The 17,933-nt window shown below is 38.7% G+C and overlaps 1 protein-coding gene across 1 annotated transcript in view; it reads left to right on the forward strand.

Moving 5' to 3' along the window:
• Window positions 1-16,523, forward strand: part of LOC139743517 (gamma-tubulin complex component 4-like) — a 35,768-nt gene extending 19,245 nt beyond the window's left edge. Inside the window, exons 10-14 of the mRNA XM_071653996.1 lie at window positions 7,955-8,054; window positions 9,335-9,512; window positions 10,256-10,390; window positions 13,778-13,891; window positions 16,345-16,523. Coding sequence (XP_071510097.1) covers window positions 7,955-8,054; window positions 9,335-9,512; window positions 10,256-10,390; window positions 13,778-13,891; window positions 16,345-16,488 — 671 coding nt within the window. The 3' untranslated portion in view covers window positions 16,489-16,523. The remainder of the gene's footprint in view (window positions 1-7,954; window positions 8,055-9,334; window positions 9,513-10,255; window positions 10,391-13,777; window positions 13,892-16,344) is intronic.
• Window positions 16,524-17,933: the final 1,410 nt, after the last annotated feature.

The following is a 17,933-nucleotide window of genomic DNA, read 5'->3' on the forward strand; positions in this document are numbered from 1 at the left end:
ACCTGCCAAGTATCCACTCATGTCTCAAGGTCAAGGATAGGCAGTATTTTTACTTCATCAAGCAGAAATGTGGTAGTCAAAGCAAAAAATCCTCACCAAACTAAAACAACAACAAAACAAAAGATCCCTAGGAAATGATGGGTGTACTATTCGTCAAATCAGCTGGGGAGAAAATGTTCTCAAATTTATTCTTCTTAAGGCCTCAAGGGAGATGAGTGTGTAGTGGAAGACTTGCATATTTTTGGAGTAATGCTTGGAGCTGTTGCTGATTCCATGTGCTAGTTTGGATTTGTGTTTGTTTCTTTTGCACGTATGGATGTATTCTGGCCATAGGTTTCTGGAGTTGAAACCCGTGGGTTTTCAGATTTTTAATGTAGTATACTATACTTCTACATATTTTTGTCAAAAAGTTTGTGGATTTTTAAGGTTTGTTTTGTTTTTATGCCTCCGCAACGAAGTGGCCGGAGGCATTATGTTTTCGGGTCGTCCGTCCGTCCGTACGTCCGTCCGTCCCGTTTTGTTTTTGTCGATATCTCAAGAACCGTGTGGTGGTTTTACATCAAACTTGGTATGAGGGTATGTCCTTGGGGGATAATACTTTGTGTGGATTTTAGGGTCACAGGGTCAAAGGTCAAAGGTCACAGGTTATTTTGTGAGAAAAAAAAATTGAAATTTAATGTTTTTCTCCATATCTCGCAAATGGTTGAAGGTATCTTCATGGAACTTAGTATATATGCTTGTACTGATAGGCCTGCGGATTGAGGCTGAATTTGGGGGTCAACTGGCAACTATCGTATAACAAACAAATTTTGTAATTTTTTGAAAGTATATGTCTTAACAAACTTACCAGTTAAATTTACCCGAAATTTCTGCGTCGGAACATGCTCAAATGACGTCATCAATATGGCCACCCCAAAACCAAAAAAATCAATGAGAATTTTAGGATATCTCAAGTGTTCATTATACAACTGACATTATAATCATTAGATAAGTTGCCAGTGTATGTATTTCTTATTTCCTGCCTTTCTTCAAACAAAATTGGGCCTATTTGTGACCTCTTTTCAAAAAATCTGAGCCCAAATTAGGTCATTTCTATGGCAACTTTATGCTGAAATTTTTTTTTCTCAAACAAAAAATGCAACACCCTCTCAACGATAAACACCATTCTAAATTTATGTAAGTATGTAAATTTAATAGACTAGAGTTGAGACCTAACCTGTGAGAGACCATAGCTACCATGGTTACACCCAAATTTGCCTGTAGCCATTATAACACAGCTATCCAGATATCACAATTTTCATTATTAGTGGTGTATTATGTATATTCCATCTCAGTAGCTGGATTTTTTGTTGTTTTTCGTTTTGCATTTGGCACAATCATAAGACAATCTGACATTTTGTTCAAGCCAATTAGGCATAGAACATATAGATTAAGTCAATTTCTCATACTAGATGAGACCCTCCTCCACCTCAGCCCCCTTGATAGTTCATGGCTGTTTCTTTCTTACAGTCCTGTAGGGTGTTTCACCAAACTTCTCATTGGTTTCAGTTTCACTTCACTGGTTTCAGTCTCGTTATCTCACTTTTTTGATTATATGTTTCAGTCACGAGGACTTGCTAAGTGAAACTGAAAACACTAATTGACACTGATCTCACTGAAATCAATGTCGGTGAAACGGGTCTTGCATGGATTTCTGTACGATATCAAAGCAAGCTCATTATACTCGATGGACTACTACAACAAATACTGTACTTCTGAAAGAAATGAAGCACTGTTAACAGAAACTGGATACACATTTTGTCATAGATCACATTAGTCCAGTCAAAATAGGGTTTCACCCACTATACTATACAATTGCAGTAGGAAATTCCACTGCAGTGCTACTTGTTATGGGCTCCTAAACACCTTACTCAAAGTCCCAAGAAATCCAGTGGGGCATAGTGGCTAAATTTCCATAATATGCAAATTAGCACCCATTATGATAAAAATACAGTGTTTCCATGAAAACTATACTTCTAGGTTTTAGATTGGAACACCGAAAGTGTTGAAACCTATGTTTATAATGTCAGTTAGTGCGATGCAAACATTCGCCATGACATGTACATAGTCTGGGCCTCATTTGCATAATATGCAAATTAGCTCCCATAGGCCTAAGATGAAAATATAGTGTTTCCATGAAAACAATGCTTCTAGGATTGAGACTGGAACACCGAAAGTGTTGATATCTATGTTTACGATGTCAGTTAGTGCGATGCAACTATTTCCATGCACTTATAGTCTGGGCCTCATTTGCATAGTATGCAAATTAGCTCCCATAATGATAAAAATACAGTGTTTCCATGAAAACAATGCTTCTAGGTTTCAAACTGGAACACCGAAAATGTTGAAATGTGAGTTAGTGAGATGCAAACATTTCCACGTATATAATCTCGGCCTCTTGCATAATATGCAAAGGGTTCCGAGCCAACGGAATATTCTAATGCATCAAAGTGCCCGATATGAGCATATCAAGAGTGTTCAAATATGATATTTCAGTTTCTCTTCACCAAAAACAAACTTTACAGCCTCAGTAAACTAGCATGAATAATATCATAAAATTAGAATTTGTTATCCAACAAATAATGACAGCTTAAAGGTACGAAATTAAACAAGTGTCAACATCTATAATTTGTCTAATTTTGTAATGAATGAACTCTATTTTTGAGGGTGGTTTGCTGGAATCTTGATGATTCATCTCTTGCATCCTTGAGGGTTTTGAGATATTGAAGATGGCACAGTCAAAGGAAACCCTGTAGGTAGTGCCCAAAGTCACCCCAGACGATCATATTATCCCCACGACCATTTACACAACATGCATCAACCAACGCGATTTCCGTTGTTTTAAGCGTACGAGATTTTATTTTTAAGTCGTTTGGCCGTCTAGCAAAGACTCTTTTATTTCCATGAAATAGAATTGGCATTGACAGAGACATTTTCCTACAATGTGTATAATTATCTTTAAAAAGTGGTGCACAGTCAACGCGACTCGTAAGGAGGTACCCGAATTCATCCCTATACCCTCACGGCTCGGTACAAAACATAATCATACACACGTGAATACAGCTGTTTGAAGTGAAAAAAAACTCTGTGCATAACGTCCTTTTAGTTTCATTTCCATTAAAATTCAGTGGAAGTTATAGAAGAATTTTTGTTCTACAATATCTATAGGGTAAAAATGGTTCACATACGAAGGCAACCACGTGGAGGGCGCCCAAAATTACCCCACCCAAAGGCAGTCTAAGACATGCGATAATCATGTACCAACGCAAATACATAATTATGTTCTATGGGTACATGCCTTCACAGTCCTTTTGGTCCTCTAGCAAAGAAACTTTTATTTAATGAAATTCAACGGAGTCAACAGACGATATTATTGCTCTGCAATTTTGACTGATACACTGACATAGTTAAAGTGGTTATCATTCGAAGGGGGCGTACTATATGGGAAGTACCCACATTAATCGCCTCTATACATGACCCTTTGTAACGCAAATATCGACGCAATTACAGTCGTTCCAAAAGTGCATGTCTCAAAAAAAAAAAAAGTAGTTCCTTGAGTTTTATGACTATCACTTGAGTTTTATGTGTAATTATCGTATGGTGCTATAATCATTGTAACTTCTTTTCATTTGACATACTTTTACGCATCTCATTTTCTTTTACAAAGAAAGTGATGTCTCGATCTGTTCTTGTTGAAAATGAAATAAAAATTAAATTGAATTGTATTGAATTGGATTCCTGCCATATCAAGATATTTTTTTTTCTATAAAAGTTGCCGGGGTAGAGATAAAATAACAACATTGATCTACAATATCTATGCAGTCCAAAGGGTTCACTTGCAAAGACCACCTTAGGAGAGGTGCTCAAAGTAACTCCATGTATCCTAAAGGCGATGAAAAACATGCAGTATACAACCGAGAAAAATGTTCCATGGTTACATACTTCGAAAAGCTCTTCCGCCTGTGTAGCACATACGCTTTTATGTTCGTAAAATGCAATTAAGGTGATATAGGACACGTTGCTTTACAATATATATTTTGTCAAGCCCTTGGGAAGTGCCCAGATTACCCCTGCCCTGACCGTCGTGGTCCTGAAACAGATTAACAAAACATGCATTTATGCCAAAGCAAACTCACTTGTACATGCATGTAAAGTCGTTTTGCCGAGTGGTAAGTAAAGGCACTTTACTTTTCATGATTTTTAAATGGTAGAGACACTGCTTTGCAATCATCATACAGTCAAAGGGGTGCACATTCAACGGCAACCGAGTGGGATGTGTTCAAAATCATCTAACCCCACGGCAATATAGAAACATGCACTAGCATATAGCACAAAATTGTTTCAATTTTCCATGCCTTCACATTTTCCCGATCGTTACGGTTGTAGAGCAATTGCCCTTTTGTTTGTAAGAAATGCAATATAATTACAAAAAGAAAAATGCTCTACGTTAACTACATTGTCAAAAGGGTGAACATTCAAAAGCAATCCCTTGGGAAATCTCCAGAATTACACCGCCGCTCAAGACCCGAAATTACATCACACGGATACTATGAACGCAAATACCGACGTTCTTTCGTGCATGCATGGTTTTAGAAGTAGTTGCAGCAATACAGCTACACACTTTTATATCAATAAATGTCGTGGAAATGATAGGAAAAGCATTGCTTCAAAATATCTATTTAGTGGGAGGATGCACATTAAATGCCAATCCTGTGGGATGTGCCCCTAAAGTGCACCATCCTCATGGCAATATAGAAAACATTGAATATCATTAACGCGAATACACTATGTTCCAAACATACATGTTTTCAAACTTCGATCGTGCCGTAAATCAAGGGCACTTTTGTTTTCAAAAATACGTTGTAGTTAATAGAGGAGACATTGCTCTACAATATCCATACCGTCAAGAGGGTGAACATTAAAAGACAATCCCATGGGAATTGTCCAAAAATACATCTACGCTCAAGCCCCCTTAAGACAAAATATAGATATTAGCAACACAAACATCGTTGTTCTATAGCGTGGATGGTTTTAAAAGCACTTCCGGCAATATAGCAAATACACTTTTTAACAATGAAAAGTCATGGAAATGATAGAAGAGGTTTAACTTTCAAAGATCTATGTAGTGAAGAGGGTGCACATTAAATGGCAACCCTGTGGTATGTGCCAAAAAATATTCCACCCTCACGGCAATATATAAGACATATAAAATCATATAATGCGAATATGTTATATATGTTCCAAACGCGTATGTCTTCAATATGCCATCGTGCCGTACAGCAAAGGCACTTTTGTGTCCAAGAAATACAACTTATTAATAGAGGAGACATTGCTCTACAATAAATATATTGTCAAAAGGGTGAACATTTAAAATTATTCCCTTGGGAAGTGTCTAAATTCACACCTAAGCTTACGCCCTCTTGTTACAGAACACATATATTAGCAACGCAAATACCGTTGTTCTAGCGTGAATGGTTGTAAAAGTAGTCCCGGCAATACAGCAAATACAATTTTCATCGACGGGAAGCAATGGAAATGATAGAAGAGACTTAACTTTACAAAATCTATCACAGTGAAGAGGGTGCGCATTAAACGGCAACCCTGTGGGATGTGCCAAAAATACTCCACCCTCACCGCAATATAGAAAACATTGTAATATCACATAACGCAGATATATATATGTTCCAAACGTACATATTTTCGAAATTCCATCGTGCCGTATAGCAAAGGCACTTTTGTATCCAAAACTGCAACCAATTACTAGAGGAAGCATTGCTCTACAATAACTACATTGTCAAAAAGGTGAACTTTCAAAGGTAAGCTTTGGGGAGGTGTCTAAATTTACACCTACGCTAACGGCCTTTATTACAAAATACGGATATTAGCAACGCAAATACAGTTGTTCTAACGTGAATGGTTTTAAAAGTAGGTCCGGCAATGCAGCAAATATACTCTTACATCAATGAAAAGTCATCAAAATGATAGAAGAAGATTTACCTTACAAGATCTACATGATAAAGAGGGTGCTTATTGAAGGGCGACGCGGTGCCGTGTGCCCCCAAAATGCCCTTTATCCTCTTGGCAATATAGAAAACATATATTATCCTATGACGCAAATATATAATATGTTTCAAACGTACATGCTGTCGTGCCTTATAGCAAGGGCACGATTGTTTCCAAGAAATGCAATGTAATTAATACAGATTGTCACATAGTTCTTTACCTCAAATGTGACATCCATATTAATATATTTTGATAAACAGAATACACAAGCAAAATGACACTTGACAGATATGTTGAAATTGCACTCTCATTCCATTGCGTAAACCTGTTTCCGAAGCTCTTTCTCGTTGCCATGGAAACAATTTTGGTGACCATAGTTAGCCTTACAATGAGTTGAGTCATCTAGTGACTGGATACGTTTACTGGGCACCTACTTATTTGAAAGTTATTAGGCTTAATTTATAACTATTTGCGTAGAAAGAATTACATTTTATCATTTAGGGGTTTTTTTCATGAAAGCGTTACCATGGCAATGACTATATTTCCCCCATATTAACACATGATTAAGACGGAAATTGTTTCGGCACTTCGCTGAAACCAACAAGACACATCAAAAAACATATATTTAGGCATTCTTATTATATTTCAACAAATTAAATGAAAATTATGAAAATTATTATGATTTTTTTTGTTTATTTCTACTACGTCAGTGTAAGGTTGCTATAGAAACGCCATTGGTATGCGTACAACTCATCAGCTCAACTGAAAATGAGCATAATTGATGGCTGATGACCTGAGGTACATGAGAAATAGCATTACTGTAGCTAGAATTACTTCCTTTCCGAAATATTCCATTTTTATTATTAGAGATGTCGAAATGACAATTACTCTGGCAAAATTGCAGTTCTTAAGAGGCCATTTTGATGACGTCATTTGAACATGTTCCGATTAGATTTTTTTGGGTAAATTTCAGGTGGGATATTGTCAGGATGTGTACTTTTTAAAAAAGTTAAAATTTGCTTGTTATACGATAGTTGCCACTTGAGCCTTTTTTAAGCCACTTTTTGGCCATCGTCTGCAGGCCTATGATGGGCAGTGATTATCTAGGGAAGTTGGGGGTCATGGGTCAAAGGTCAGGGGGGTCAAAGTTCAAGGTCAACTCCTCAAAATATCACTACTTTCCTTATATTTATGCAATGAATGAAGGTTTGTTTTTTTTAACTTGATGTATAGGTGTATTACCCAATATATATTCTGTGGGAAGTTTCTTGCCAAAAGGTAAAAGGTCAAAGGTCAAGTGAAAGTGCTGAATTGCACTTTTTCCTCCATATCTCAAAAGTAACTCATGAAACTTACATATTTATGCATGTTCAACCTAACAGTGATTCCCTTTGGAACTGTGAGGTCAAAGGTCAAAGGCCAGGTGTAGATAATGCTATTTTCCCATTTGATACTGAAATTATACTTTTTCTCAATACCTTGAAAAATTACTCAATGCATAAACTTATAAAAGGGTCAAAAGTCAAGTAAAAATCATCAGTTCCCCAAATACCTGCACTCTGACATTTTAATCATTCATCCAATTGAACCTAGTTCTAGGAAAGTGAACATTCAGCACATTTGTGTCGAACCTGTCATTTTAATATTTTGCCAATTGTTTGAAACTGTCATCACACATTGTCAAGACATTGTACTATAGACCTATTAGGAGAACCATGCATTATGGCGGAGGCATATCAGTCGCCGTAGCGATATATCTAGTTTTGTGATTTTTTTAAGTTCATTTTGTTTGTTTGTTTGTTTGTTTGTTTGTTTGTTTGTTTGTTTGTTTGTTTGTTTTTGCAAGAAGAGTTATTTCCAAGGTCCATGTGTGTAACAGGGGTTTGTATTTTACTTGTCTTATTTGTTCTAGATACCGATGACAGCAAGCAGAGTGGCTGGTCGTGCCTTGGAATGACCTATGCCGTTCAGTGGCCTCTACACATCCTCTTCACTCAGAGTGTGCTGGAAAGGTTTGCATCTCTCTCACTATCATTTGTAGTTCTAAATCAGAGCACCATGTTTCCTGCATCTTGTAACAACATTCACAACTTATCACGCTAGTTGCAGCCACCTTGTAAATGGAGAGGCAACGACCAAAGTGCTAAGAATGTGTCGGATGTTTCCTCAATAGTTTCAATATCCATTCAGTTGCACTTGTTCAAAGACATGTAAATCAGAACACCCTGTTTCTTACAGCTTTTGGCAATGCTCACAACTTACCACGCTATTTGCAACCACCTTGTAAATGGAAAGGCAACGAGCAAAGTGCTGAGAATGTGTCAGATGTTTCCTCAATAGTTTTAAAATCTCCATTCAGTTACAAAGACTTGTAAATCAGAACACCCTGTTTCTGACAGCTTTTGGTAATACTCACAACTTATCACGCCATTTGCAGCCACCTTGTATAATATGGAGAAGCAACAAGAAAAGCACCAAGAATGTGTTGGATGTCTCCTTGATAGTTTCAATCTTCATGTAGTTGCACTTGCTCAAAGATTTCTAAATTAGAACACCTTGTTTCTTGCAGCTTTTGACAACATTCACAACTTATCGTGCTACAACCTAGTTGCAGTCACCCTGTAAATGGAAAGGCAACGCACAAAGCGCTAAGAACGTGTCAGATTTTCCTTTGATGATTTCAATTTCAATTTAATCACAGTCGTTCAAAGACATAAAAGATGCTCCCTACGCCCCCTGTACCTGCATATGAATATCTCAGAACAATTAGAACATGTAATTATGATGATAATTGCTTGTTCATGACCTTCAAGTTCACGTTTCCTACCTTATTCCTTGTGTTTTGTTCTGACTGAGACTCGTCACTGGGATTACCGTTGGTGTTTGACCTTCTCTTCCAAACTGAAGGACAACTGTAAAAGTGGAAATTTTCGCGGTGTTGAAATTTTCGCGCATTTTGCACAACCAGACACTAGCGCGAAAATAAAAGCGCGCGAATGTTTTTGCTTGCCATATGTACCTGTACTTGGTGTCTTGATTCTGCGGAAATAAAAACACGCGAAACTCCTCTTACCCGGCCAAGCGCGAAAAATTAGTCGCACGAAAATAACCACTTTTACAGAATTACATTGTTTAACTTTATGATACAGCTTGCATTTGGAGTCTGCATTTGCATTTGGCTTGAATCAGCTAGGATGCTGCACTGTGACTAGGTTAAAGTGTGCAAATTACTGTGAATGCAGAGTGTACATGGTCTTGGTTCACATTGATCATGCCATTATCACTGTTCCAGGTACAACATGCTGTTCTGCTTCCTACTCCACGTGAAGCGAGTTCAACTTGACCTGCAGCAGTGCTGGGCCGTGCAGATGCAGTACAAGCACCTGCGCTCCCATCGCTGGGACGCAGCCCAGTGGCGCCTGCGATCCCACATGGCATTCCTCATTGACAACCTCCAATACTACCTTCAGGTAAGACTCTTGGCTGTGAGATGGTTTCTATTGTTTTTACTATTAAAATTGAAAACAGTGTTGTTTTGGGATTATGTGTAGATGATATGATGGTACAGTCAAAGCAATATCAATATACTATAGAGTACCAAAATGTGGTATCACACCCATTCTTTGCCATGGAAACTGGTTTCAAACAACCTTACCTGGCCCAAGTGTTTATACTCATACCTGGTTCCAACCCAAGCTATGACAAAAGATTGTGTCATCATCACATTGGTATTCTAATGCTTAAAAGAATAATGCATGCTCGGTGATGTGTGTAATTGTATGAGGGATGATTTGAGAAAAGCTTTCTTTTGCAGTCTTTCTTGCAGTAAAATGGCAAGGAGAGGTCTCTAACTGGATCTTTCCCAAATTCGATGCTCTTTATAGGGTTCTGTTGTGAAGTAGTTTAAATAAACAACCAAAGAACTAATTTGTCCTCGAGGATTTTAATGAAGACAATAGATATGAGGAAAGTTCAAGAACAAACTGACTATTCATGCATCAGTGCAATTCTCCACTGTGCAATCGCCATCATGATTATTTGGCCATAATAAAAACTTTTTTTTTTCTTGCCATGATAAAAGCTTTTTTTTGTCATGCTTGTTTCTACACAAAGGGTTTGAAAAAAAATTGGGAAACAACATTTGTAGGGATTATATGGAACATTCTGTAGTGCTTTATGTTTGCTCACCTTTGTCTCATTTTCTCCTTGACAGGTTGATGTCCTGGAAACCCACTTCATCCAGCTGCTACAGAAGATAGAATCCACACGGGACTTTGAAGCTGTCCGCCTTGCCCATGACCAGTTCCTGGTATCACTAATGGCCCAGTGTTTCTTGCTCAGCAAGCCAGTAAGTCCTATTGAATTAAGTCCAGTAGTAGCACATCTGTTTTGTTTTTTTCTTTCTTCATTTCTTTCAATTTCTGTGCATGAAATATTTGCAAACACGTGTTTGTTTGTTTGTTTGTGTGTTCATTTCCATCTGAGAAGATGGCTGAATAGCCCATATTCAGCTACACCAAGCTGGTCTTCCATGGGGTCCAGTTGGATGTGCGGTGGGACCACTTCACCGGGATAAACACCCTGCTCTTTTGAGATGAATGAATGAAGCGGGATCTTTTACGTGCATGAGTTGTGACTCTCTCATACTCGGGACCTCCATTTTATGTCCTATCCAAGGGACAGAGTGTTTAGCCTCTTGCTAGAGAGGACGGTATGACTACACACAACATTGCTCAGTCCAGACTCTGGTTCGAACCCGGGTCCTTAGGATCGTGAGGCAGACGCGCTACCAACTAAGCCAATTTCTTTCATAGTGGCACCGTTTAACTTTACACATCATTGTCGTTGTCATTATTGTTATTGATGTTATTATTGTTCTTATTGTTATCATTATCATTATTTTTAATATAATCATCAGAGGGCTGAAACCTCCTGTGGGTTCCATGTTGCTGTAAATCTTACAGAGTTTTTAGTGTGCACATCACTATTTTTATTGTAAATATGCTATTAAAGGGGAAGTCCGGACGATTATCAGCCGTTCCGTTTGTAAAGAACAATATTTCATGAACCTATTACCCTTTTCCCGACGAGAAAAGACCATCAGATACATTTACTATGATTTTTTTTTTAAATAAGGTAATTCTTCATGTTCGAATCCGTCGCGAGCAGCCCTTCGTACTATCTGTCCCAGGATGCATTGCGCATGACGTATCAGGCGCAGTTTCCTCAGCTGAGAGCACCGCGAGCGAAGCCCAGCTACGCATCGATCTCCCATTGCACTGCTGACTGCGGGCGGTATCTGCATGCCTGCATAGGTGTGCCTTGTCGGCGCTACTGCAGGAGACCGTACACCGATTTAGGAGTGCTGTTGCCAAATGCTGTATTCCTTTATTCAAATAATCTTCGTTATATATCTATATAAAATCTTCAAAGATTAAGGTAAAATAGTCGCAATGCTATAACATTTTCGTTTAAATTGAAATATGTATGTATTATAATACTGCCGTACTTATTAGTGTCCACCCCATCACTTACAATGCATTAGCTGTTGTCGGGCTGTTCAGGCATACATTTACGTCTGCTGCTGCCAAGTGCTGTCACAATCCGTGATCATTTTTTCGACTTCTGAGTGTGAACAATCTGAAATCAGTCTGTCAATGTCAGAATTATTGCCTCTCTTGTTGTCCGAGACTGTTGAAAAGTGTGTCTGACGGTGGTAAAATACGACAGTATACATGTAACTTGAACCGCGGAAGAAACGCCAGCGCCAGCTTCATCATAGTACCGCCGCTGCGCCGGTAACTACGACCAGCAGCCCAATACACACAGCGTAATGGGGCTGCGTGTTGTAGCATTCAGGATCATGATAAGGTAGTATCGTGGATAAATATCAATTTAAAATCGAAATATTTCTTCAATTTGAAGACTTACTAGTAAAGTTGAAGTATTGACAACACCCTAACACTTGACACATCGGCATTTTTTAAGTGAAGCAATAGATCATGCCGCGTGCATCCGCTGTGTGGTCAGAGACTGTTGAGCGGTACGCTACAACCGCTTGCTTGGCCCGTATCGCCGTTGCTCAAGCAGGGCTCCCCGAGCCAGCTGACGCTCCAAGCAAAAAGCAATGTGGGGCTGATACGTCACGCTGTCACGTGATCTTTCTCGCCGGCGTACAGAAATCGAACGGTTACGATTCAAAATTAGTGATGCTAAAAAATCGATTGTGGCGAGTTGGGAGGGTCTTTTTCAATGAAACTTAGTCATTATGGTCCTGTATTTATGTAGATTTTGGTTAAATTTTTTCAAAATTGTCCGGACTTCTCCTTTAAGTATTGACTGCACCATCAGGTATTGTCACAGCATTTCTCATCCCAGTTTAGCTTGGAAAGAGCTGCTTCAGGGATTATCTCATCAAGGATCAAGGATTATTATTATTATTATTATTTTGTTATTATTATTTTGTTATTTTTTTTTTTTTATTAGTATTAGTATTAGTATTATTAGTATTATTATATTACTGTTTTACTGGATCGGTTGTATACTTGTCCAACAGTGATGTACAAGTGTGTTTTTGGTGAAACATGTGACCTTCCTGCAAGATTCATTAGCTGTGTATGCAAGGCTCGACATTAGCAATGACCCAGTGGCCCAGCTGGCCTTGGGCCACCTGGGCCACCAGATTTCATTGTCGGGCCACCAAAAGAAAAAGTCAGTGTCGAGCCTTGTTGTTTGGAACTGCCCTAGTGCCATTAAATTCTTCTGTATTTCCAGTAACTGACAGACTCCCTTTGGTTTATGGTTTCTTCATGTGTTTGTCTTATGTATTAAACGATGTGCTTTTGTTTGTCAGAGTAAAGCTGTTTTCACGTGGAGAGAATGCATGATGTATTCATGTTTTTAGAGTCACTATGATAGCTAGTGAAGTTTGAAGCCATGCTGTGGTTTAAGTACAAACAGTTAGATGTATGAAGTTTGAGATTACTGCAGGCATGCCAAGCTTCAGAGTAATTAGCAAAGAATGTCCTTGGTATTAAGCTCCGGATGGTTTTGGAGGCTAAGTTTTCCAAACTATAGACCTAGACAATTCCTTCAATGAACATAAAAGTATTCCTCAAATGTGTCCTCCAGAGTTAAAGCTATGATGTTTAAGCAGCCAGATTCAACGTGCTTGTTATGTGCAACACACTGGCAAGAACTGGACAGTTTTCAGGACCATTGTGATCTTGTGCAATGCAATGCAATGTATTTTATGTTGAAATGCCAAATGAATAATGTTGATAATAGAAATGATAATGATAAAAAAAATGATAATAACAATGATGATGATAATAATGATGATGACAATGATAATGATAATGATAATAATGATGATGACATTGATAATGATAATGATAATAATATAATGTAATTGGATCGAATGATGATGATAATAATGATGATGACAATGATAATGATAATGATAATAATATAATATAATAGAATCGAATGATGATGATGATGGTGATAATGGTGATTATGATGATGATGATGATAGTGATAGTGATTATGATGATAGTGATTATGATGATGATGATGGTGATGATAGTGATTATGATGATGATGATGATGATGATAGTGATTATGATGATGATGATGATGATGATAGTGATTATGATGATGATGATGGTGATGATAGTGATTATGATGATGATGATGATGATAATGCATCACTCCTCAAAATCTGTTTCTCCAGGTCCATCGTTGTCTGACTGAGATCCTGGAGACCTGCTACTCCTTCTCACTGCTCATGATGCAGACGTCGACGGTGACACAGCTTGAGCTCACGCAGATGGACAAATTGGCTAAGGTTGGTGGACAGGTCATTCACTGATGTGTGCTAGGATTGTCATAAGTCACGGAGTATGTAACTCTCTTGACTGTGTTTTGGTAAAAGGGCCAAGTGTGAACAGTATTGATTGTTATTTTTTGATGTGATTTTTGTTTTTGGGGGTCAGCAGGATGTACAGGTGTGTGCAAATACACTGAAAAGTCTGGCCCTTGCTATCAATTAATTTGACACAAGGGTGTATCTGACAAATAAGGGTGCGTTTGAGCGCTCTAAAGCGAACCAAAGCGAACTGAACTAAAGCGTACCGTACCGTACCATGCCAATTTTGGTGCGTTTGAGCGCTCTGTGGAGAAAGCGTACCTCACGAGTTATTTTTAGATAAGGTCACGCTTGTTTACAGCAAGAATTTCATTCACCTCTTGCTTGAACTACTTACAGCTGTCCCGAACAGAGAGAATGACGTTTTTGCATTGTGACGTATGCGCTTGATACGCGCATGCTTTACAACAAACTTTTGGTACGCTTTGGTACGCTTTTGGAGCACATCGGGAAGTGGTCCACTTTTGGCTCGGTACAGTACGGTACGGTACACTTTAGGAGCGTTCGAATGCTCCTCTGGCGCGGGTACGGTACGGTACAGTTCGCTTTCGGAGAGTGCTCGAACGCACCCTAAGATAAGGTTCCAGTTCCTGTAAATATGGCAAGGCAAAAAGGTGTATGTCAATAAAACCCCTGATTGTGACAACAACAAAAAAAAAACAATTATCACATAATACAGTTAGAAGTGTACAGAACATTCTGAACACTGGCTTCCAACCTAGTTTAACTAGAAAAGCACTCTGAGAGAGCAGACCTCCGCCAAGCATCTACCTTCCACTGATGATCTTGCTCTTCACAAAGAGATTTTTCTCCTCTCCACCACTGGGGGAAAGTTCTTTGGGCTCTTTCATAGAGATCATGAAAAGTGATTTCCACCCGTAGGTATATGTGCTGAAAATCGCCCGATTTCCCAATATAGAAGCCTTTGTTACGTCATAAACCCTCAGCTGCGCGGCGCGCCTCACCCTAGCAGAAACTAGAGCACGCGAAAACCTTAAAAATGCGCAGCTTGAACTCCCAATTTCATCGACCTTACCTGTCAAAATATCAAAAATCCTTCATAAATTCCCAAAAAATTATCGGATCACTACCAAAATTTAATCATTTGTTACTTGTGTCATTCTCAACCTTTCCTGTAAGTTTCATCTAGATCCATTAACTACATTTTGAGTTATTTTGCACACGGACAAACCAACGGTAACGAAAACATAACCTCCTCCCCTGGCAGAGGTAATAACTTCTACATTAAAAAAGAACAAATTAAATACTTTAAGGCCAATTTTTTTTTTTTAGCAATTTAGTAATTGTAGAAAGGAAGAAATAGACTCCTTTACCAAAACACAGCTATTGTGAAAAAAGACTTTACACTTTTCACAATATGAGCTTCAGGGTTCAAATCCCTGTCCAGAGCATACATCCTTGGTTGAGAAGTTCTACCAATTTGTTCTTCGTGACTTTGGCATGTAGGTGAATAGTGAAAGTGTGTTCACATGGCATACCTCATAAACAAGTTCTCAAAAATACTGTTTATATATTTTTTTTTGTTTTTGTTTTTAGTTACCTTGCAAGTTAGCAGGGGCAGGAACCTCTTTCCCAATCGACCGTTTCCACAAAAAACTTTTCAATCAAGTCAATTACAGTGAAGACAGAAGTGTTATTATTGTGTTGCCATGCATTGGCAGCCTGTTAATGAGATTTATAGAATGGGTAGCGAGAATCCTGCAATCTCATCGGTCGAGAGCTATGTGTTTATTTATACTGGCCGCACGCTGAGTCACAGTGGTAAACATGTTATCGCGCACTTGTAACAAAGGTTCGCGCATTAAGCAAGCGTTCGCGCACTCAGTACGAGACGCCTATTGGCTAAAACAACCATGCATCAGTTTTTATTGATGCATGGTACTGATGCATGGTTCTGAAGAGAAACCATCCATGCGTCCAGTAAAAACTGATGTATGGTTTTCGGGCTCTCGTCTATGGCAAGCCAAAAGGAAATGCATCCTGTAAATTTGTCATCGGGTAACATGATAGAAAAATGTTTTTTTGGCAAGAAAATTACCCATTCTATAAAACAGATGATGCACATGTCTTTTTGTGCGTCAGTCGGAATATAGTGTGTATGTGGTAACTATGGAATTTAGCCTAAACCCACTCGGCTTCGCCTCGTGGGTTAAGCATTCCATAGTTACCTTATGCACACAATTCCGACTGATGCGCTCAGACCTGTGCGTCATTTGTATAATGACTGTAAGGACCCTAGGCAGGAGGTTAATTGATTCAGCTTTTTTGGGAAGGTAGATTAGAGACAGAGGGACTGGCCAGTAATGTTTTGTTTATTCCACTTTTCTGTGAATCCTCTGGCTGTCTTGTAGGACTTCAACCGCCAGTCCTCCCTGCTCTTCACCATTCTCTCGGGCGTGCGCAACCACCACGCCAGCCCTCATCTCACCCAGCTCCTCCTCCGCCTTGATTTCAACAAGTACTACAGCCAGTCGGAGGGCGCCCTCGCGAGGTAGCCTCAGTGATGGACAGTGTAATGGACCAAGTCTTAATCCAGGGCCCAATATGTGTAGATATTGTACAGGAAAATGAATATCCATATAGCAGTTTTCCAAAAAACTATCAGGAATTATGTAAAACGCATTGTTGTTGCAGGAAAAAAAAAAGTGAACTTGCAATTTGTCATTGTAGTGCTCTATCTGTGTTAGTAACTCCTACTGGTCAATTTTTTATTCAGTATTTCAATGCCATCCTCTAATGCCCTCATGCCTCATCAGCAGTGTTTTTTTCACTGTTCATTTAACTTTGCTGTTGCTGATCTGTGCATATTGTTTTGTGAGACTCAACAGCCTTGTTTTATAAGGAAGGGTTTTTGTGAAAACTGTTGCAAAGCTGTGACTGGTACGAGTATTTCTTGCTCTTCTTTGAATTTTGTATTCATTTTTAAGCTGTGATATGCAGTCAACCATGGAACCAATACCTTCGACTATCCCGTGTAGGATAACATTCAAGGATAAAGTGTTTTGTGCAGCATCGCTGCTGCTGCTGCAAAGTGACTTAATTGGGGAAACATGAGATTTGAAGATCATGGTTTACCAGTATTCACTGAGCTACAACAGCAACACTTAAATTGCCTTGATACCTTTGGCCAAGGTTAGCAATACCATGAAAATACTGATCATATGTTAGCATGTCAAAATTGTCGTGGCCGAGTGATGTGAGCAATTTAAGTCATCTTTATACTCAAAAAGAAAAAGGGACACAGTACGCTGTGTTATGCCATGATATCTTACAGGAATGCTGTACAATACAGTCACCAAACATCGCATACAAGTCTGAACTTTTGCTGAAAAAAAAAAGAAGTATTTTAACATCAAAACTGTCATTTTACATCATTCAGCAGTGACATTGGGGTTTGATTATAACCATGTACCTTTTCCGGATTATGTGTTGACCGAAAACTTCTTTGTAAGTGTTTTCATTTCATTGTTCAGTCTTTTTTTCTTTTTTTCTTTTTTTCTTTTTTTTTGGGGGGGGGGGGGGGAGGAGGGGAGGGGAGGGGTCAAGTAATCCAACTCTGACCACAGACTGATTGTGATTAAAATCAGCTGTATTTATGCCGTCCACATCTTGTAATGTAGCTATCGGACCCGACCACTTGTATGTCACCCAATGGATGAAACAACGAATTCACTCATATCATTAATGTACTAGGGGGAGGTGAAAAGTACACCGCATTATGGTGGTCTGAAGTACAAATTTAGCAGACTGAAATAGTTTTAACTGCTAAATCATAAAGTATCTTTCCTGTTCTTCACTTTACCAAGACATGGCTGTATAGACACTGTTCCTATAATCACCCTCTCACCAACATAAAACTGACTCCTGGAATACATGTATTTTTGTGTACAATACATGTATGTATACATAGTACTTTTATGTGGAACTTTCAAAGAAATAC

Source organism: Diadema antillarum, unplaced genomic scaffold, assembly GCF_040938485.1.
Source record: "Diadema antillarum isolate AM-2024a unplaced genomic scaffold, OU_Dant_1.0 seq00001091_RagTag, whole genome shotgun sequence".
Lineage (NCBI taxonomy): Eukaryota > Metazoa > Echinodermata > Echinoidea > Diadematoida > Diadematidae > Diadema > Diadema antillarum.